Genomic DNA, 24,535 nt, shown 5'->3' with positions numbered 1-24,535 from the left:
TTGTGATGTTGTGAGAGTTTGAGTGTTTCGGTTTGGTATATATAGGGGTTAGGTTCTTCAATCTGATTGGCTTAGAGGGGTTCCATGCGGATCGCCAGCGTGGCAGGTTAAGGGAAATTTGAGTTTTGCGCAATTTGGTTTCGAGCGGGAATTCAAATTTTGAGTTTTGTTTTCTCGTGCTTGCGTGGCAGCCTAAACTGAGTTTGAGTTTTGCGTATCCGCTTTCGAGCGGGAATCAAAAGACAACAAGATAAATATTGCATCCCAGTACTTTCTTTTTTTTTTGAAAGCAAGAGACTAATATATTAAAATAACCACCAACCGGTTCAACAAATACAAGACGATAACCAAAGAAAATTACAAACCGATTGCAACCTTAAGATAAGTAAAACATTGGGTTATTGCTAAACTCATAGAAATTACAATAGGAATGAGTAATTTTCCCAATGAAAGACCACCTCCACAATAAGGCCTTAATACTCCAAACCACATCTCTAGAGTTCCAAGAAGCATTGTTGAAGACTATATCATTCCTACGAAGCCACAAACTCCAAATAATAGCCAACCAAATGATTCCCTCCTTTCCCTTTTTGACTTTCTTTTTCCGGCAAAAAGAGCTCCAAAGACAATACCCCTCTTTAAAATCCGAAAAACTTTGAAAATTCATTCCCACCCAATCGGATATCTCCCTCCAAACAATTACGGAATTCCGACAAGATAAAAAGGAATGTAATAACGTTTCATGACTATCACCACAAAAAGTACATTCTAAATTCGAGGAAGAATTGAGAATACCTTTGTGAAAAAGAGAGTCTTTCGTCGGTAGCTTGTTTAGAAAACACCTCCAACCAAACGCCTTCACTTTAACCGGTGCCTCCACCTTCCAAATAGCACTAAAAGCGGAATGGAAGCGATTATCCGGGCCAAGAGGAATGTGCTGTAAATTCAAACAATTATAACAAGAAGAGACGGAAAATAAGCCATCAATACCATGCATCCATCTAACCCTGTCGGGGCTGTCGGACCATAAAACCGGAACAGCATCCAGCAGCATACGAAATTGATTGAAATCCTCACTAGCTTGCAAAGAAGCGGCAGCCGCAATACCGAAGTCCCCCCATATCCACCTCCCTTCGCTCCAACCTCCCATAGCACCAATTGAAGCATTTTGCAAAAGAGAAACATTAAAAAGACCCGGAAAGAGGTTCTTTAAAATTCCTCCGTTCAACCAATTAGCTCGCCAAAAGGAAGTATGATAACCGTTCCCAACCTGAAAAATAAAATTGTTAGTAAAAAAATCCCTAGGAAGCTTATTCCCCACCGATGCCAAATCCGCCCACCACACCGATGACTTTTTTGTGTTCACACTATAATTTAAACCACCGGTTGCCCTTAGCTTCACATCCTCATACCTCGCCTTTAAAACCCGAAACCATAACTCATTAGAAGCACCAAAAATTCTCCAATTCCACTTTAAAAGAAGCGCTTTGTTAAAATCCTCCAACCTTCTAAAACCAAGCCCCCCTTTATCCTTCGGTAGACACAAGTCATTCCAACTAACCCAATGCATTTTCCTTTTCTCCTCCGAACCACCCCACAAAAAATTACTTTGCAATTTATTCAATTCCCCAATCACTTTCAACGGAGCTTTGTAAAAAGATAAAGTAAAAATGGACAAACTACTCAACACCGATTTAATAAGCGTGATCCTCCCTCCCATACTAACCCACCGCCCTCTCCACGAATTCAATCTCTTCTTTACACTATCCAAAAGAGGTTTCCAAGAGGATACCCTACTTTCTAGTTTCTAGTCTCTGTTAAAAATGAAATTATTCGATAATATTTTAGTAACGGATTTTTTATAAAAAAAATATATATTCATTCCTTTATGTTTACATAATTCATATTAAAATATTTGATTTGATTTAATACAATAGTAGGGTTTACTTTCTATCGGTTTTATAAAATACTCTATTAATATTATAAAAAGGATTTAATGGAAATACACCGACAGTGTAAAGCAGTTTTACACTGTCAATGAAATCATAACCGTTAATTTTTATAGAAGTTTGACTTTTTCTTTAAATCAAATACAAAGTATTTGTTTTTAAGGGTTGTAATGCACTGACCGTGTAAAATATTTTACACTGACAGTGCACTACTTTTAAGCTCTTATAAAAAATATAAAGTTGTGCAAAATATAAATTACTAAAAAGTAACTCTTTTGATTATGAATGAATTTGGTTAGTTTTTTTTGTTTAATTTTTGTGTTTTATTGCCATGTGTTTAATTATGAATCTAGTCATCTTAGAATTAAATAAAAATTTATTAAGTTTTGTTAGTGCTTAAAAAAAAGATTTCAAGAACTAATGTCGCAAAGAAGTGAGCAAACATATACTAAACAATTTTAAACACAAAAGATTTGTCATGAGAGCTAATTTGAAAAGTATTTCTAGTGTAATAGTGATAATGATAACTTATACGTAAATTAATACTTAACATTAGTGAATTCTTACATATTTTCATAATATTGACAAACACCACAATGTTTAACTCTGACTTCACCTGACATGACATCACACCACAATCATTAGATGAACTCATGAAATGAATTTTTGTCCAACATATTCATAGACTCTAATTTCAACTCATTGTTTATTTCCACTGTTCTATATCGTGGTTACAAAAGAACCATTATTATTGATTTTTTTGTTCATGAACTACTTTACTTGTTTCTAATGATTTATCCAAATGTTTAATCTCAATCCTCGTAGGATCAATCCTTTTCATATCACTTGCTACTAAATTGACTATGTATACACAATATCATTCAACATTTAAACTCATTTTTTTTCATGTTTTCTCACTAAATTTCATCCTCAAGCATACCAAAATTATTCCTAATCATCCAGGATCGAACATAACATAAAGCATAGTATTATGGTCGACCCTAAATATGCATCATTGCGACTATGAGGTATTGTCTAATTTGGATGTAATAGCCCTCATGACTATGCCATTTGAAAAAGATGTCTCATTGGGTTGAGGTGTATAAGTGTTGTATATAAACTACCATTAGCATCAATTCTCAAGTAATGTGGGCCTATTTTGGTCATCCTAGAACAATTCCCCCATTTGAGGCTAAGGGGCATGATGTGAATGTCAAGTTCCCACAAATAGCACTAATATTTTGATTGATCTCAAGTACTTTCCATTGCGACTACGAGGTATTTGTGCGTTTTCGGTGTAAGAACCCTAATTGGAAGGTGAGGATTTTGTTGGTGAGGAGTTAGACAACTCAGATCCATATAAATCTGAAGATGAAAAAGGGCGTAAGTTTGAGAAGTTTAGGAAAGAGAAATTTAATAAGAATTTTAAGTTTTAGTAGGGTATGCAGTTCAATTCCCTATATGACTTTAGGGAGGAGATTTGTGAGTGGACAACTTTAAATGAAAGGGAAATAATTTTTGTGAAAAATGAGCGGTACAGAGTAAGGGTAAAATGCAAGGCTAATTGTGGGTTTTCCATGCTTTGCTCAAGGGTGGGCCAGAAAGAAACTTTTGTCATTAAGACTATAAAAGACACCCACACATGTGCTAGGGTTTTAGAAAATAAATCTGCAAATTTTAGATGGGAAGCCAAGTATGTTATAGAGAAAATGCAAAAGGTAATGCACTTGTAACTTCTGGGAATTCGTAGGCATTCCATGTAGGCATGTTGTTGCAACACTGAGTTTTTGGCAACAAAATCCAGAATTGTTTGTAGATGAATGTTACTCTAGGGAAAAATACAAACTTTGTTATGAGTTTCTTGTGAGCCCTATTAATGGACAGGAAATGTGGCTTGAGATTGAAAGCGAAGAGCTTCTACCTCCAAACTACAAAAAAGGGCTTGGCAGACCTAGAAAGTTGAGGATTAGGGAAATTGGCAAGGAAGGTGCTAGAAGAAGGTTGTCTGGTGTATCTTATAGGTGCACTAAGTGTGATAAGATTGAACACAATGTGAAGTCATGCAAGAGTAAAAACAACATCCTAATGCTTTGAAGAGAAAGGTATGGTAATTGAACTGTCCATAATTTATGTTCTAAAAAATCCGGGTTGCCTCTAATGTTTATTAGATTCATTGTTAATTGCAAAAGAATGTGAGGTCTGGTGTAGATGCAGCAGGCACAAGTGCAAATGCAACTGGTGCAAGTGCATCTCCAAATGCAGATGATACAAGTGCAAATGCTTATGATGCAACTACAAATTTAGCAAGCACAACTGTTGCAACTTAGATTGCTTCTGATGCAGGTTTATTTGGAGACATCACTGATGAAATGCTATCAACTATACCTGGTATTACTCAACTTGTGCAAGACAATATGCAAACAAATATGAAGAAGGGCACGACTAAGATCAAAGAAGAAATCAAACTAAAGAGAAAGAGGCAAAGTGAGAGAATAAAACTGAGTTGGTTTCAAAAACAAATCATTGGACCAGGTGCAAACCCAGACCAACCATTATGTTTGAGTGAAGAAGAATAAGAAGAAGGAATTCTGACCCAAGAATGCAATGGATCTCAAAGTGCAAGGAAGGCTCTAAAAAAGGCTAAGAAGAAATCAATGTCTAAACTTTAGTTATTGACTTAACTATTATTTTGCAAGGCACACTTTTGGTGCTATTTTGTAATGCACACTTTTTGTGCTATGATGTAATGACAATTGCAAACTTTTGGTGCATTATTTTGTAATGACAATTGCACACTTTTGGTGCATTATTTTGTATGCCAATTGCACACTTTTGGTGCTATAATGTAATGACAATTGCATACTGTTGGTGCTAATTGATAATGAATATTAAGACTATTTGGAGGTTACAAATTGTTAGACAGAAACTGGTAGAATTTCATTATTTCAACATGAATACACCAAACCAATTGTTTGATAGAAAACACTACATTAACTTCAACCTACATAAAACATTACATTAAGTTGTACATCAATGCAAAAAACAACCCAAACATAACAAGTGCCATCTTCAGCATAACATTTGTCTTCCTCTCAACTTTAACCTTCACTTTTGCTTTCTCTGATTTCTTCAAAATAGTTTCTATCTGCATTTCTGTTTCGTCACACATTTGGCAAAACCCTTTGAAAATTAGCAAGATTCTGATTTACTGAGTCACCATATTCATCATCCCATAGAAACAAATCACAACTATTCTCATTCTGCAGGAAAAAAAATTACGAAGATATTACCAAGATTCTGGGAGAAGAAGGAAGAAGGTAAGGGTAAACATCATCTGGATATTCAACAACAAATCTACCCTAGCATTGCGACATTTCGAGAACTTCCGATTGCGGTTTCGAGCTGTGTTTAATACCCACATCTTCATAGCACGCTCACATCCGCATCTGGGTGGACCTGGAAACGTATTGCTTGTACTGCTGCTTCCAATTGATTTTCTAGTAGACATGGTAAGTGAACAAGAAGTGTCGTGGATGCTTAGAAGTTAAAGAAAAACAAGAAGGATGAACAGTACAAGTGTTCTGGGAAGATGAAAACTATGTGCAACCAACGTGAACCCTAATTTATATAAGTTGATTTAAATATAAATAAATCCAAGTCAGTAAATCAACAAATGTCAAGTAGGATAATAAGGGGGAGTGGAAATGGAATCTGTGTTTTATAACGGGAGAATTTTTTAAAAAAAATTAACAGGGAGAAAAACCAAAACTCGCCCTATTAACAAGAGATGACATATATTTATCCATAAATTCTATAACAGGGTCTGAGTAGAATTTTAGAATCTAAATGTATAAATTCTAAAAATTAAATATTCAAATTATACAATCTAATAAATATGAATGGTAAAGAATAGAAATGAAAAGAAAAAAAAACATTAGTGTATTTAAGTTTTGGATTTTAAAATGAGAGATTAAAACTTTAAAAAAATTAAAATAGGGAGATTTAAAGTATATTTAAGCCTTTTAAAATTTATGAGAGCTTCTTATTCCACTCCTTGGGATTATTAGACACCATGAACGCTTCCAAAAATATTTTTCTACTGCGGAGATGTATTTTCGGAAATATCTTTTTTTACTCAGAAAAAACATGTTCCATAGATATAGTTTTAGAAGAAAAAAAACAAATTTTAGCACTATGTACAAACAAAGGTATTTCCTATTATATATTTCTGAAAATAGATGACATAAATAAAAATGCACCATGTGCTTAAGAGTATAAGGCATAGATTCGGAAACTCAAATTTAAAAGTCCATTTAAATAGAGGCCCAACATTAGTGGACTATGAACACACTGAGAAATGCAATGCATTACCCAACTTTTTAGGATGGGTAGAGAAGTTGTCACCATAATAGGATCATTGACACAAATTAATTTTTATTTAACAATTCTTTCTAGTAAAAATAAAACTATTAAAAGATTAACTCACAGGTTAATAAACTAAAAAAAAAAAGATAATAAGATATAATTTAATTTAAATTCGAAAATGTAGATATACATGCAAAATAATGCTTATTTGATATTTATAAATAAAGGCAAGAGACACTTTTGATAAGATGGTATTACAAAAATTAATTTAAATGAAAATTGAAAAATGTAAATAAACATGAACAATAGTGCCTACTTGTCTTTTTATTAATCTGTTCTTAATATTTTATTAAATAGTATATAGCAATAAGTAATTCTTACAATTTAAAAAATACATCTTTCATAAAAATGAATTTTATATTAAAAATAGAATCTTTAAAAGTGTTATAAAATTAACGAAAACAACATAGAGATAAAAGAGAGAAAGTAGTATTCTATTATTTTTTCCAAGGAGTTCTCTTTACATTGCAAAGTGATCTTTATTTTTAAAACATTAGAAAGGTGAAAATCATAATCTTACTATACCACTTAATAAAAAATATAAAAATATATATGGACATCATCAAGTGGTTCCATCCCCCTCTTGATCGCAGTTGCAAGGGATCGAACCGTGGTTCTCCCTACCAAGTCCAGGGCCAATCACAACTGGACCAACTAACGATTGATAGTTTTATGATAGTATTTGTTTGAGAGAAATTATGAAAATAACTCATGACATTAACAACAACTTATGACATTATTTATAAGATTTTTTAAAATTATTTTCATAAATTCTTCAAGATAGCTAAACTTTATTTTTGTATTTTAATTCAAATTAGAAAATACAATCTAATTATAAATTTATTCATGTTTAGTTGAATAGACTGATCTGATGGACTTAAAAATAGGGGTGTTTGCGATGTAATTTGGGCGGTTTTGACGTTAAAAACTATCCAAACCGCAAGAGAAATATTAGTGTACATTGGGCTGCAGCCTGTGATACATACTGGGCTATCTTATATTGGGCCTGTGCTACAAGTTTCACTAGCATTACTTTGTATCAATAATGTATGGTGTGTATAGCAAGTAGTATATATAGTTACAACTGTGTTAGCTTGATGTAGATTTTGTAACTGAAAAACAAGCCTTATCTTTTATGAATGAATGATGGTAAGTGCAGAGCACTGATTCACATCTATTATGGTAACATTCGCCTAAAGATCCAATTCACCTTCCGCTTATCTTCCTCTCGTCACACTACGATTCGTTCTGTGGCTTATCTCTTTCATCAACTTCAAAGAAGCACCTTTCTTTAATCCTGCACCAGCTTCAAAGAAGCACCTTCAATGGCGGGAACCCCAGAGAACTCAGAAACACCGTGCCACTTCGCAGGCTCGCAAACTTCAATGTTTGCAAATGCTTCCAATCACACAGTGTTTGGACCCAAGCTATCAATCAAACTTCAGGAGGAAAAACATACCAGTCCTGAACCTTCTCTTGCCAAAAACATACACCCTATGGTGACTAGAGGAAAAACAGGACACCTTAAACCTAAAGCTTTCTTAGCTCACACTGAGCCAACCACAGTCAAACAGGCCTTAGCTCAACCACACTGGTTTGAAGCCATGAAACTTGAATATAATGCCCTCCTCTCTAACCACACTTGGTCCCTTACCTCTCTTCCTTCCCACAGAAAAGCCATAGGCTGCAAGTGGGTATTCAGAATAAAAGAGAACTCTGATGGCACCCTCAATAAATACAAAGCAAGATTAGTAGCAAAGGGATTTAATCAACAATATGGATTTGACTACCATGAAACTTTCTCCCCTATTGTTAAGCCAGCTACCATAAAAGTTCTGCTAACCCTGGCCCTAACTCACAAATGGGATATCCAGCAAATAGACATCAACAATGCCTTTCTAAATGGAAGTTTGGAAGAGGAAGTTTACATGGTACAACCACCTGGGTTTGAAAGCAAGGACAAATCTCTTGTTTGCAAACTGAACAAGGCTTTGTATGGGTTGAAACAATCACCCAGGTCATGGTATGAGAAATTGCACAAGACACTTTTTCACTTTGGTTTCAAAGCCAGTAGATGTGACCATTCCCTGTTCATATATAACCATCAGGGTATTACCTTATATGCTCTTGTTTATGTAGATGACATATTAATAACAAGTGCTTCTTCTACTCTGATTCACAAACTCATTTCCAAGCTTCATGATCAGTTTGCACTCAAAAAGCTAGGGAAACCTGAATATTTTCTTGGAGTTGAAGTCAAGTACCAATCTGATGGATCTGTAATACTTACACAAACAAAATACATCAGGGATTTGCTAAGCAAAGTCAACATGGAAATGTCAAATGGAGTTGCAGCCCCCATGTTCAGCCATTGCAAGCTAAGCAAGTATGAAACAGACACCATGGAAGACCCTCTCTTATACAGGTCAGTTGTAGGAGCCTTGCAGTACATTACATTAACTAGACCTGACATAGCATATTGTGTAAATAAAGCATGTCAATTCATGGCTAATCCTCTTACTAGCCACTGGTCTGCTGTGAAAAGAATTCTCAGATATCTTAGTGGTTCTGCTACCTATGGCCTCAAACTGTCACCTGCCAGTCAAACTCAATTGTTGTCCATTAGAGCTTATAGTGATTTAGACTGGGCTAATGATCCAGATGACAGGCGATCTACATCTGGCTCATGTATTTTCTTAGGACCTAATCTCATCTCATGGAGCTCAAAGAAACAAACTCTTGTTGCTAGGTCCAGTACAGAGGCAGAATATAGAGCTCTAGCACACACTACTACTGAATTGTTATGGCTGTAGTCTCTCTTAGCTGAGCTAAGAGTCAAATGCCTTTCTCCTACACTTCTATGTGATAATCTTAGTGCAGTATTGCTTTCTCACAATCCTATCCTACATGCTAGAACAAAGCACATAGAGCTAGATCTTCACTTTGTCAGAGAAAGAGTGATGGAAAACAAACTCAAAATTCAGCATGTCCCTGCTTCTGCTCAGCTGGCTGATATCATGACTAAACCTCTACCTAGTGCAGCTTTTCAAGACTTGAGAAACAAGCTCAAAGTCGTGCTTCTCCCACCACCATGAGCTTGAGGGGGAATATTAGTGTACATTGGGCTGCAGCCTGTGATACATACTGGCTATCTTATATTGGGCCTGTGCTACAAGTTTCACTAGCATTACTTTGTATCAATAATGTATGGTGTGTATAGCAAGTAGTATATATAGTTACAACTGTGTTAGCTTGATGTAGATTTTGTAACTGAAAAACAAGCCTTATCTTTTATGAATGAATGATGGTAAGTGCAGAGCACTGATTCACATCTATTAAGAAAAAACATGTGGTTCGATTTGATTTAGTTGACTTTAAAAAAAACAAAATCAAACCAGTGCAATTTGAATTGATTTGGTTGGTTCCATTTTTTACAAATCTTTTTAATATATAATCTGATACTTGTTGTATTTTTTTATATATAATCTGATACTTGTTGTACCTGTTCATAATCACAGCTTATAAATACTTTTATTATATATTATTTATAATCTTACAAAGACAATGAATTAGATAGTACTAGTAGTGCTAAAATCTTACAAAGCCACGACACAACAGCCGACAATTAGGCAACAATATTCATTCAAGTTTCAATTAGCCAATAGTAGTGCTAAAATCTTACAAAGCCACGACACATTCTAGAATTATAGTGCTAAAATCTTGAAAACCACATAAATTTTAGTTTCAACAGTATGCATTAAAATAAGCAAAGCAATACATAAATCAATTCATAACCTACATTTCCACAACAATAGGCATCAAAGTTTCAACCATTTAAAATTGAGTTCAACCATCTTAATTGTTGAAGCATTTTCCACCTTTTAAAATACCTTCGAATCGTTCTTCAAAAATGATTTCTGAAAAAGAAACTTATATTAACAACAAAGAGAGTAACACAAACATCTTGACTACTTCATTGCCATGTCATTGGTAAGTTACAAAATAGAGCTTACTTGACTTAGATTAATAGGGTACTTACTTTTTCGTAAAATTTACTTACTGAAGTAAAAACTTGACTAGGATATTTCTTTCCTGAGATATTTCCTTAGGCTATGTTTGAGAGTTTGGAAGAGAAGAGAGGAGAGGGCTTTAAAAAATAGGAAGAATTATGTGAAAAGGATAAAAAGATTTTGGATAGGAGTGTTTTGGAGGATTTGAGTTTATTCATAACACCAAAAACCCCATAAAATGGGGAAATTCAAAAATTGTATTGAAGGAGGGTTTTGGAGGACTTGCATAAATTTTCCAAATATCTTTTAGGTTGTTATAGTATTCTGAAAATTAAAAATTTAATAATGATAATGACTCTTTTATCATTCTAAACAAAATCATTTTTTCAAAAAATATCAAATATTTTTCTATATTTTTTTAAAATTTCGTTTTTGGAAGCCTTCCCCTCTCCTCCCATTCAAACTCCCAAACATAGTCTTAGAGAATAAGACTAAGTCCATTTTGTGCATCACTTAGAATATATATAGATTCATCACTTAGAATTTTGTAAATAAAACAAATAAATATTGGTTAATCACTTAAAAAATACCATTTTTTCAGACACCCTCTATTAATGAAATTCAATGTCACAAAGTCCCCCATTTAATTGGGAGATCATAGCCATTTCTAAAAGTGAATAAAATATATTAACAAACGTTAGACCAACAAAACAAACAATTGAATATAATATATTCATGAATAAACAGAGTTTGCAATATATATATATATATATATATATATATATATATATATATATATATATATATATATATATATATATATATATATATATATATATATATATATATATATATATATATATATATATATATATAGTAAGTCTAGAAGATTTACTCCAAATCTTAACTATTAATTTTCATTGATCTAACAGTTTTAACTGATCATTTAATCTAATTATTTTTGAAAATATTTTTCTATATAAAAAATTAATTAAAGTCATTAGATTAATGATAATCAATGGTTAAGATTTGGAGTAAGTCTTCAACACTTACTCTTGGAGTAAATATATCTCTCCTCATATATATATATGAGGAGGGATCAAATTACACCCGAAGAGTTACACCACGAGTTACACTCGTTCAATAACTACATCTCGAATTAATATTTTTTAAATTTAACAGTTGGATTGAAACATAATATCATATAGATCTTACCTATAAAGTTTGAGCTTAATCTATAATGATTTACTATGTCATTGAATTACATCAAAATTAACGTTATATGAAAGCTCATTTTAACGTTAATCTTTGGATATCTTGATGATATAGTAAATCATTATAGATTAAACTCAAAATTTATAGGTATGATCTATATGATATTATGTTTCAATCCAACGGTTGAATTTAAAATATATTAATTCGAGATGTAGTTATTGAACGAGTGTAACTCGTGGTGTAACTCTTCGGGTGTAATTTGATCTCTCCTCTATATATATATATATATATATATATATATATATATATATATATATATATATATATATATATATATATATATATATATATATATATATATATATATATATATATATATATAGGGAATGTATCAAGTAGGAGGAATTTTTAAATAAGAGATAAGAAGATTTAATGCTAATCATTGGATTAATCAAGAGAGAGAATTAAATTATTCATTAAAATATTATTATAATTATTATTTCTCTCTCTTGATTAATCTAAAGGTTAGCATTGAATCCTCTTATCTCTTATTTAAAAACCCTCCTACTTGATACATTCCCTATATATATATATATATATATATATATATATATATATATATATATATATATATATATATATATATATATATATATATATATATATATATATATATATATATATATATATATATATATATATATATATATATATATATTAAAGAACTTATAGATGTGCATAAAGTTATTAGTTCATTTGTGTAGCAGTAGTACAGTGAGTGGACTTTCCTTAAGATTTTGGTACGTAAGAATGATATGTTGAGTATTGTCTCTTAAATGTACATAGTCTTATTTATAATCATGTTTAGAGTACACTCATCATAAATAGTCAAAATCTATTAAATCTTAATTGTTATTTACATATTAAACATACGATAAATATGCTTTCTAACATGATTAACTAAATACGGGTTAAGAAATTTGTATATGTGCTCCTCACGACTTTTTCTTAATTTAGAGGGCTTCCGTTTTACATAAAGTATGCTGGATTTTAACATCAAACATCCATCTATGGCTAACACAAAAGCAAATATTGAAGAGATTGACCTAACTAATGTCATTAAAGGGCATTCCAAAACAATAAAAATACTTAAAGTTATCTGATTTTCGGCCATGAAAATGGAAAAGAAAGCATCAGAAACATTGACTTCTTTATCATTATCAATAGTTATGTATGTTACATAAAGAGATTAATAGAATCAGAAGATAGAATTTTATTTTTACCACGATTCGCAACCGGTAGAATTAGAGCTTACCTAATAAATGAAAGTTTAGAACAGATTACGCCAAGTCGGCAACGATTCGCAAGCAACTCGACAGATGAAGTTTAGAACAATGTTTGGAATCTCCTTTCTCAACCCTAACCGTGTAATGGAATCTCCTTTGGTTTGATTTGGGCCGGTTTCAACATATAAACCACAAACCGAATCGCGCGGTTATGTCCCAAAATGGCCCAAACTAATCTAAAATAAATGTGGTTTTTGTGGTTTTCGGTTTGCGATTTTTTATTGGGCAGATTTGGTTTTGAACACCCTTACTTAAAAAGCTTTTTTAATGGCTTGTGGCTTAATATTTTTAGCTAAATAGAGTTATAAAAAAACCTAAGTCTTTTCCATTCAAAAAAGAATTTACCGAACCTGAACCTATATAGGTTAAACCATACACCCCTTGTTAGTTGGTCTAACTTATTTTTACTTTTATGTATACATAAACATTCAAACCATCTCCAACGGGAAGGTCATTGTAATGGTTCGCCACCAACTTTTAAGAAAAAGTGGATATTACAATTGTGCTAGGTGGAGAACGTTGCAGTCCACTGCAACTATTGCATGGAATAAAAAAATATTAAAAATTATAAATGTGGTGTGTTTCAGCTTTAATATTGTGGAATCCAATAAATTTTCTTTAGAATTGCATCATTAGAGTGATAATTGAGTGAATTGCTTCAAGATGATGTGGTCTAATGGGTCCTATAAAAAACTTAAAAATGGATTGCACAATTGAAGATGCTCTCAGTGACTCAGATTATCAATATATAAGACTTGCGTTTCTGCCAATATCGGTCACGCCCAACATTAATGAGATTGATATGCACTATAAATGGTGAATGATGCTCTTTTAACCATGATAAAATTAAGGATTAATGAACTTTTTAGTCCCTCTAAATATTCCAGATTTCATTTTTAGTCCCTCTAAAAATTTCCTTCAAAGAATAGTCCCTCTAAAATTTTGCATCCACATTTTTAGTCCCTCCTGCTAACGTATGTTAACAGAGCTGACGTGGCACTGTCAGCGTGACAAAGATGCTGACATGGATGTCATGTGGCATTTGGTCCCCCTTTTATATTTTTTTATATAAATTTTATTTATAGCGACAGAAATTCCGTCGCAAAATCCGTCGCAAACATGAACATCATATAATAGCCCAGAATTTGTAGTTAATCCGTAGCTAATTTGTAACTAATTTCTAGCTAATTCAAAGACATCATTTTTATGACCTAGAATTTGTTTTTTTTTTTCATGATTTTTTACAAGAAATTTTATCACATAATAAAGATATCTCTCACAAAAACATTTTTTTTACTTGAGATGAATTAAATATAATTTTTTTTACGAGTCAATTTTCTTTAAAACGGAAACAAGGAAAACGTTAGCATATGATTGATTTTTAGGCTATTATTTTTCAGGGAGTTATATCATTACATATATAAAATATCTGCAAATTTTCATGGCATTTCGAATAAGTCTCAATTTATTTTGATTTTTTGATCAAAACACATATACGTGTTTCGATCAGAAATTCAAAATAAATCGAGACTTATGATAAATGTCATGAAATTTTGCAGATAATTTTTATGTGTTATCATTTAATTTCTTGCAAAATATTAGCTAAAAAATCAATCATATTCCAATATTACATTATTTCCGTTTCGTGGAATACCAGCGCTTTAAAAAATTCTTATTTAATTAACCTCATGCAAAAAAAAATATCATGGGAGAGACCCTTATAATTTGATACACTAATATGATTAAAAAAAGGTAAAGCATGTCAATCATTTTACAATTAATAGGGTTAAATTTCTCATTTCGTCACTTGAAAAAAAACATTTATATTTGTTTTGATAAAAAAATCAAAATAAATCGAGACTTATTCGAAATGCCATGAAAATTTACAGATATTTTATATATGTTATGATATAACTCCCTGAAAAATAATAGCCTAAAAATCAATCATATGCTAACATTTTCCTTGTTTCCGTTTTAAAGAAAATCGACTCGAAAAAAATTCATATTTAATTCATCTCAAGTTAAAAATAATTAAATTTTTGTGAGAGATATCCTTATAATGTGATAAAAAAAATTGTGAATGTGCAGTTCGACCTCCTGGCAACAATAATGACGCTATACCACTGGTTGCGACTGTCAGACATATATCATGCTTCGACCTTAATGCTGCCGCCAGTGTTCTCCACATGTATGTCTTACCGGTTCCACCGTAACCATGTAGGAAGAAGACTGCACCATTCTGAGACTCAACTGCGCGCATAATTTTTTGATACATCGCTGTCTGTTCATCTGGGTCAAGGTTATCATTAAGGTCTTTCACAAAATTGGTTTTCTTCAATAGCATAACTAACGATATAGTATTATAAAATTTAGTTAATAATAATTTCAATGGTTTACCTGTAAGTCCACGAAAGAGATTTGTGAATTCTGTCTTTGTTTTGGCAATGTTATAATTGCGTTCGTCATATATCAGTCTATTACCTAATTGTTGCAGAACATATCCATCTGGATAAGGGATTGGTTTGAAATCTTTTAGTGTCCTTTTATTTTCTTGAAGCAGCTTTTCTATTTCAATCAGGGTCAAATGTTGCAATTCGGCATCTGTTAGAACCAATTCTGTTTTTCAACATTATAAAAAAGAATATTATGCATTGGCTAATAGAGTGATAGATAATATAACTGCAACAATAATTTAGTATATATTATTTAAATTTAAAGTCTCAAAAACCTGTATTTAAAGCCAATTGCCTTTGAGCATGTAGGACACCATCAGATAACAGCTGCCATGATTCCTTCCAAACGTGTGCTGGGCGATTAACAGCACCTGACAATAGCATGACCACAAATAGTTTTCGGACAAAATGTCCAGAGCCCCATTCACTGGCCTCTTTGAGTGCACCAATATATTCTTTGTCATCTTCCAGAAATCCCATGGCAAAGCATGCATCTCTAAATGTTTCATACTGGGTATTACCGACCTTGCGAATTTCTTCATAACTTTTTGGTCCATTGACTACCGTCAACGTCATCCGCAGGTAAAAAAGTTCGCATGTTGTTGGTGGAACCCATATCAATCTTCCAATGGTGAATCCCTTTTTGCGGGGCCTCCACTCCCTTTCTTTTTTGTGGTAAACAAACTTAGATACAAATTGACCATAAGTGAGTGACTGTGCCTCAGTATACTTTGAGTTGGCAGATAGCCAACCAGTAAACATGGAATCAGTAACACTTGCATTCTCCAAAACATTTTCCATTCGATCGTGATCAGTGTAGTAAACAGCCTTTTCGCCTACCAAGTGATAAAACATACGTTCAACTGCCGGTCTTCTACCATGAATGTGAAAGGAGTAAATTCTCCAGCATGCTTCACATGGTGAGATATATCTGCAATCTAAGTATTGTTTTATTTCATCAACCGGTTCATTGTTGTTGGTTGACATCGAAGTATTGTTTTACACCATTCCATGTTTATATGTGCGTTATATTTGAGGAGAAATCTTTTGTTATAAGGTACCACATGACGGTTGTCCAATGTGATACCATTTTTTTCAATAACGTGGGTTTTTTATCTTCTCCTATAAAGGGGATAACCTTCTGCATCAACTATAGTTTCCTCATTAAACTTCTTTGGGAATTATTTAGAGCATTTACCATTTTTCATACAGGTTGATGTCGTGCGCGCCACTCCACATGGGCCGTGCATCATGTTAGACTTAACCAACGCATACAACCTCGGATGAACAGCAGGGTCTGGTATTTCAGCACAGATGATGTTGTCAATGTCAGATGGTGTGGGGTATTTGCTCTGAGGATGTAAGAAAATCAAAATATGTGCGTGTGGCAATCCCCTCTTCTGAAATTCAATAGTGTACATAACTATAAATGTACCAGTTAGTTAACATGTAATTTCAATTTAGGAAGAAGAGGTTAATTAATTAAAAGAACATAAAAAGGCATACTTACAGGCCAAAACTTTCCCTAGAACATGCTTTTTGGTTATATCTGCAATGAGTTCGTCAAATTTGATTTTGAAGACTTTAGTAATAATATCGAGTCGATCGTGTGGTTGTAATCCAGTTTCGGACAAGGCACGAATAATTTCTGGCCATGTTGGATTGCAAGTAAATGTAATGAATAGGTCTGGAAAACCCAATCTACTTGAAATTGCCATTCCGTCAAAATACAGTTGATCCATATATCTTTTTCCACCAACAAAAGATGAAGGCAAGACAACTCGCTTTCCCCGCTTTTGTTGTTGTCTGCCATCATCGTTATTGCATTCATCTGTCAACCTGTTATATTTTCCCACTCTTAATTTTGATTGATTATTTCGCAACCAGTTCAACCTTTCAGATTCCATCATACAATAACCATCGACCAAGAACTGTTGAAATAGACGCCGTGAGTGTAGCAAAGTTTTTGCCTCCTCGCTACGGTCTTGTAACCTGTATGAAAGCCAGTCCTTGAGGCTCTGACGATTTTGGCGGGTAACCTCAGTTTCATGGCGATATCTATGCAATATATTTTTCCTATAACCATCTTCACCATACGCAAATATGAGAGGGTATTGATATGCCAAATATGCTGGATGAAACTCATCAATACGTTGCAAACCACCGTTGCGTGCTTGAATAATAATGTCCCTATTACAAGCAGAATACATGTCTCCCACAATTAGTGCAGCAACTTCTGAAACCGTTGGTCTGTTATACACGCGTCCATCCTCAGATCTATCACATATAACCCTCAGTTTTAAGTCTAAGAATGCATTATCTTCCAGGACATCCCTTGCCATTCTAAAGACTTTTGCATGAATATTGAACTCATCTAACATGATCTTCAAATTATGGACAGTGTTCTCGTCAATTTCAGTATTGTCACTGCACATTTTATGCGACGTTAAAAAAAAATATAGGTAATGATCACGAAGACCTTAACTATTTGTGGAATATTACAAATACCTGAAACACTTCATTCTATTAGTAACTTCATTATCTGTGTCATAAATATATAGCTGAGCATATTGCGGACGGTCTCCATTTTCTGGTAGTAGAGTACCTATTCGATGACAGGTTTGACCGTGCAGTCTCAAAGTTGGTGGTCCTCCTTTCTTTGAATATGTGGTGTCAAATTTCATTCCAGGAGAAGTAAACGAAAACATTGAGTTGTATGATCGAATATTATTTCGATAATTTTTGCTCTCGATAGATGTTTTGTTAAACAGCAAATGTCTCAACAGTGGAGGTGCCTCTTGAAGTAAAGGTACAACAATTTTACCACCGCGACAACAGCGATGGAATGTGGGAACATGTTCCTTTTTGGTTTTACTGGCACGTTCTTGAAGCCACATGTGTGCATGACAATATGTACATTCCCATATTTGATCCCCTATATCAGAATATTCTGTAGATTTATAAATTATCATATTGTCAGTAGTGATCTAGAAATTTGATATGCCGTTGAAATGTTTAGTCTTTGTAATATTACCTTGTAAATTTGAATCTGCTAACGGTGCTTGTTCCATATCATCTTCAGAGTCAGAAGTATTGGATGAGCTGCATTCATCCTCGGAGTTAGACAGTGGCACTTGGGAATACTGTGTTTCAGGTTGTATGACAGAAAACTTTCTATTCTCTAATATAAGCCTTCCTTTCTTGCGAGCATCAATTGAATGAGCTCTATCTTCTACATTTGGAATAGAAACTGGGGAGACTGTACTTGGGGATGGGGCACTGGTAGGATGACCAAAGGATGATTTCTTATTTTGCAATATCAGCCTTCTTTTCTTCCTTGCATCACTTACATCAGTTTTATCTACCAAGTTTCGAGAATGATCTGATTCAGTGCATTGGGCATCTCTCTTCTCCTTCATTCTAAGTCTTCTACTTTGTCTAGCAATAGAAGAGTTAGTATGACTGGTTTCTTCATTAGTTTCTACCATATTTCCTAAAGTTAGCTACGAATTAGATCAATTCCAATTACAATATTAAACTGTATGAATTCTACAATATAAAACAATATGGATTCACATTACTCAAGTGATAACAACTGTTATGAAACAAACAGATATAATATTAATGGGGTATGTTGGAAAGTTCATTGGGATAAGGCAATAAGTGAAGCATTATCTGCTATATACTTTATACAATGCAAATGGAAGGTCTTGTCATTATAATTTCAAAACGTTATGCACAATCTTTATATTACCTATTATAACAGTCTTTATTAATGAGAACATGAATGGACATTAACATATTTCTAACTCTTATGTGTACCTTTATTTAACTAAGTTGGTGATCCCATTCAATCCAATTGAAACAGGTGCTTGGATAAATGTCAACAATTTGAAGAGAATACATACAATGTCATATGCGCAGCTATATTAATTTTGATTATTTATAACATTCAACGGAGCATTTTGTCAGGGCAGGTTAGCTGTGTTGATTTCTCAGCATAATTGAAAGTTCAATTTCATGTTAGGAACTTTTTAATACGTTTATGACATTCAACGGAGAATTTGGTCGGTGCATGCTAGTTCTGTGGACTTCTCAGTAAAAATGAAAGTTCATTTTCACGTGAGTAACTCTTGAATAAGGTTTATGCGTCTATTACCCGTGTAGTCGTAACCAATATCGCAAATTGTGGTCGTTATTAGTTGTGACAATATGTTTTTACAATAGCATGTAATGCTAGTTTGGATATTGGAAATGAGTAAAAAACAAAGAATATCATAGCAATTGAATAGATGATTAAGGAAAAACAGAAAAGTCTTATATTAACATAACATAAATTAAATTACATAGTTGTTACCAAACCAAAAGAAACAGACTTACAAGTCCACACCATAAAACAAAAACACACCCAAACACACTTAAAATTATGAAGGAACTACTAATCTATCTTCTCTATTTTTATAATTTTCTTTAACTTGTTTGATGAAAGTTCTCCATCACACGTGCCATCCGAGGTTGTTGACTCGCTTGATACGCCTGGAAAGTGTCTTTTTCCAGTAGGAGTAATTGGATCTGTCCTGTGCATTGAACTCACATCAAGATCCTGATACATAAGTGAAGAAACATCACCAAATTAATATTCAACAGTACATTAAAAGTGGAGTATATTTCAGTACAGTAAACGTCCTTACGACAACAAAATTAGGTTCCGATCTAACAGTGGTAATTGCTTCGAAAGCAGCTGGTTTCATCTACAAATCATTCGAAAGATAGTACAAAATCATAATATGCGCAAAGTCAGTTTACAATGATTTTATGTTGCATTACACGTGCAAAGATTAAATTCAAATACTTCATCTGTGTCAAACTGATCAGCAAGCTCTTTCACAAAAGGGTCATTCTTCAATAGCATAACGACAGAGGCATTCTTCCAACGTGGTTGCCACTTAACTTTGAAAGCCATCTTGCAATCCAACATCTGATCCAATACCAGTGGGAATTCCAAGGGATCATGAATGCCAGCCTGTAGGAGATTGCAAGACAAAGATCAGTTAACTCTGGCATAATTGTCTATGTTTTTCCAACGGTATGTAAACGGAAATACCTTAATCATTGTATGACGCAGCTGAGAAGCAGACAATCCCAAAAGTAACTCACACTCTCGGTCCCAAAATAAAAAGTTACAGCTATTCCCGGCATGAGTAACCTCAATCTCAATCTTATACCTACATTCACAGTATACATAGAACTCAAAAAGGTCATGTTCAGTACCTTGACAAACACACATATAAATGGAATAACATAAAACATGTGACAACGATGTTAACCTAAAAATCTCTGCCTCAGTGAAATGTCCAGCCTCACACTCAAACGGAGCTCTGTCACCACGCGCAATACATGAACAAGCATGACAACCACGATAATACCAGCCATACGGAGAGGCAACCAGCATTTTAGTTTCTCCCACATTCGCACAAAATGTAATCTGCAATTATTATGGAACCAAAAGATAATACGATACACAGTCAAATGCAACGAAAAAATGGAAATATATACTAAATCAGAATAAAAGGCCAACAACTTCCAAACATACAGTTCTGAGTTTTATAATATCCCCAATAGGCATTACAACAGCCTTTGAAAGCAATTTATGTACAGGAGTCATCTGTTGATTTTCAGAGTTCTGTGCTGAAAGCTGTGAATTGGAACCCTCCTGGCCAGACAACGTAATCATGGAATCCTTCGGAAAACTGTCAAAGGAAGACAGTAATGAAACAATCACATTGCATAAAAATTAAAACCACACAAGAGCAAATCCAGGGAGCATACCTTTCTATAAACTCTTTCATCGGCAGCAAATCAATATTCAGACCAAGGACGGTAACATTAAACGTGTTTGTCACGGACAGTGGAAACTTGCCTATTCAAATAGAATGTTACATAACCATCTGTATCAAAATAAAAGGATATCTAACACCACACTTCATCAATTGCTAACCCCGTTCCTTGACTTTAGCATATTGAATCATGACAAATATAGGACCCGAATCATCTCCGCGCTCCTGCTTGAACTTCATGAATTGTTCAGCATAGGATTCCCACAGCGTGCAATTGATAGTATTCTCACTGAAGAAATAATACAAACCATGACATCTACATAGTCACATAACATATGTTCGACAAATTACACAAAAAATATGAATACAAACCCCCCGTCACGCAGCATCATGTTAATCTGCTGCTTCCGGGCACCTGTTGTTGTCTGTGAATACCCAATACTTTCCACCATACCAATGACATCTAAAACACATACAGCCAAAAAACCTTAAAATGAAACAACACATAAAAAACAAATCCACTAAAACAGAATAGAGATAAAATATTCTACCTATTAGCACATCCTTGTTAAAGTTGCCGTTTATTATATCAGTAAATTTAGTAAACACCAACGGCTTTGGAGGTATTTCAGCGTTGTTATCATCCATAACAGTAGTGCCAGCAGTAAACTTCAACATAAACTTATGAGACGAAGGTCTGAAAGCCGCAACATTAGCCTGAACCTTAAAATTGGAAACAGTGTAACTATGATCCAAGACCATTTTTTCAGAAAAAAGAGATACATGAGGTGCAGGAACAACAACATGTATGTCACCACCCTGGAAAAAACATTAAAATCAAACATACAACAAACCAGAAACAATATATGTAAAAAAAACCGAACATTTCACTTCATTACCGATACATCAACAAAGATCATCTCAAAATGCTCCCTCTTGTTTGAAACAACTGTCCATTTGTGGTGCACACGAACAGAAACTTTCCAAAGTTCTTTGCTGTCATTGATGTTACATATTTTTGCTAATGGTCGTGCCATAATGAACACGGGTATGATATTGCAGAAAAGTGTAGCCAACCAATACTATAAATAACAAAGCCATGCAGGAGTTACAAGCTATTCATTCCACTCTTCATTACATAACCATAACCGATGGTGAAGCTGAATGGAAAGAACCATATAAAGTCCTCATTAAGCATAGAAGCTGCATGGACAAACCGAACTAAATGCCAATTATATGAGACATCAATGGTGGAATATGGAAGCATAGAAGCTGCATGGACAAACCGAACTTAATGCCAATTATATGAGACATCAATGGTGGAATATGGAACAACATACCTTCATTAATCATCAAATGAGACACATGGCGCATGAAGAAGAAAGAAATTCTGCTCTAAGACTAAGCCACTTGGCAGCACCACATTGAAAGTTCAAAAAGATAGAACTTTCTTATATTATAGATATTTGAATCAATGACCGGTTTTCAATCTATATAATTTCTGTAGGCTACGGGAGTTATGTGTTTTCATAAAGTTAGCTTGAAAATATATTACAAGAACTGATGGTACTTCTATCAAACAAAATAAAACAATCGACGCTGCCGTCAAAGAAAACATATTCCCCACCATCATTTCAATTTCAAACGAAACATAATGTTCAATTTATTAAGTCATTGGTTCAAAACTTAATTCGAAGTTGTTGGGTTCATTTGTGCTTCCCACTTGTTCTAGCCTATGACATACTATAACTTAAAAATGAAACAACAGTATTCATCCCCCTAAATTTTCTAAAATAATATGATAATGCTTTTACTTTTAGTCAAAGAAGAATCTTTGAAATATTGCTATTATTCATAAAGCCAAGTAGCCAACGGTCATACTCACAGAAATGCATTGCATGCTCCCCAAGTTTGGTGGGTCTTTTGCTTTATAAAAAAAAAAAATCAAACTTCACAGGAGTGAATTAATCCAAAATCATGCATTCATTGCATGTAACAACATTTTTTGTCTTTATATTCCACATGAAATGGTAACCTTTCCCCTTCTAGACTTAATCTCTAACCAAAGACAACACTTTCTACAATCATATTAATTTTAACATTATTAAATTGCCACTAGATAAATATGTATATATAGTATTACAAAATAATTGACGATTGATGATGCTTATATGTTTTTTCTACAAAAATTAAACATTGGAGAATATAATATTTGAATCATCCATTTGTCATGATCTTTAACTGGTTAGTGGTAACCATGATGTATGCACAAATGGATACCATGTGCTTCCTTCCATTAATTAAAAGAAAAGAAAAGAAAAAGAAGGGGACTAGATTATCACAATGTGACAAATAGATCTAATTAACTATTCAAATATTATTATATTATTTTAATAATTTTATACAATAATCATTATTTATATTAAATATGAGTTTAATTGATATACATTGTCAGTGTAAAAAAATTTACACTATCATTACATCATGAACATCCAATTATATTACTTTCAAAAAAAATTAAAATAAAAGTCAAACTTGTTAATTTGTAATTCCTTGTGTCGAAGCTGTTACTCGAACACAAGGTGTGTCGAAGTGTGTAACAGTTTGTTACACATAAGTTTGTTTTTAAATCTAGATAGATTTGATTTAGATATAAAATAGATTAGATTTGATTTAGCTCCAAAATAGGTATTTTGGGCTTTTATAGTTTTGGGCTTTGGCTTAGGGAGAAAGCTAACCTAAATCTATAAATAGGGAGTAACCCTCATTAGTTTGTAATCAAGTCATTATCTTGTATTCACAGAAGTTGCAGTTGCAAGTGAATAACAGAATTTCCACAGTTTGTGGGCAGAGAGAAACTCTGCAGAAAATACTTTCTCTTTCTCTTTTAATATTTACGCAAACCCTAATCCTATTTTTCTTCATTGTCATCTTTAACGATAAGGAATTACTCAAAGGTTTAAGAGTCTAATTCCAACATCTGGTATCTAGAGCTCCGGTTAATCGATTCAAGGCAAGAAGAATGGCGATGGCAATGAGTCATCCGAATGGGCATTTTCCAGCAACACTACCAATTCTGAAAGGAGATAACTATGAGAATTGGTGCAAGCAGATGAAGGTTGTATTCTGTTGTCAAGATCTTTGGGATCTTGTAAAAGAAGGGGTAGAACCGCTTGCAGAAGGTGCGAAGGAGGAAGAAAAGGCTGCTTATAAAGAATTGAAGAAGAAAGATTATAAAGCTCTCTTTATAATCCATCAATGTCTGAGTCCAGATAATTTTGAAAAGGTTAGTGATATAGA

General features: G+C 33.4%; 1 protein-coding gene across 1 annotated transcript; it reads right to left on the bottom strand.

Moving 5' to 3' along the window:
* Positions 1 to 19,836: 19,836 nt before the first annotated feature.
* Positions 19,837 to 21,247, bottom strand: LOC131614779 (uncharacterized). Its single transcript, XM_058886334.1, has 7 exons — positions 21,228 to 21,247; positions 20,992 to 21,148; positions 20,726 to 20,883; positions 20,503 to 20,623; positions 20,251 to 20,421; positions 20,090 to 20,149; positions 19,837 to 20,001 (listed from the first exon to the last, which is right to left on the bottom strand). The coding sequence occupies exons 1-7, from the start codon at positions 21,245 to 21,247 to the stop codon at positions 19,837 to 19,839; spliced, it is 852 nt and encodes a 283-aa protein (XP_058742317.1).
* Positions 21,248 to 24,535: the final 3,288 nt, after the last annotated feature.

This window comes from Vicia villosa, linkage group LG6 (genome assembly GCF_029867415.1).
Source record: "Vicia villosa cultivar HV-30 ecotype Madison, WI linkage group LG6, Vvil1.0, whole genome shotgun sequence".
In the NCBI taxonomy this organism is placed as follows: Eukaryota; Viridiplantae; Streptophyta; class Magnoliopsida; order Fabales; family Fabaceae; genus Vicia; species Vicia villosa.
Note: the sequence above shows the minus strand (reverse complement) of the source record. Positions and strands in the feature narration are given on the sequence as shown.

Coding starts and splice junctions, on each gene's coding strand:
- LOC131614779 (XM_058886334.1), bottom strand. CDS start 21,247: ATGAAAGAGTTTATAGAAAG. Junction 20,624..20,725: donor ACTGAGGCAGAGATTTTTAG/GTTAACATCGTT, acceptor CTGTGAATGTAG/GTATAAGATTGAGATTGAGG. Junction 20,422..20,502: donor TGCGTCATACAATGATTAAG/GTATTTCCGTTT, acceptor AATCTCCTACAG/GCTGGCATTCATGATCCCTT.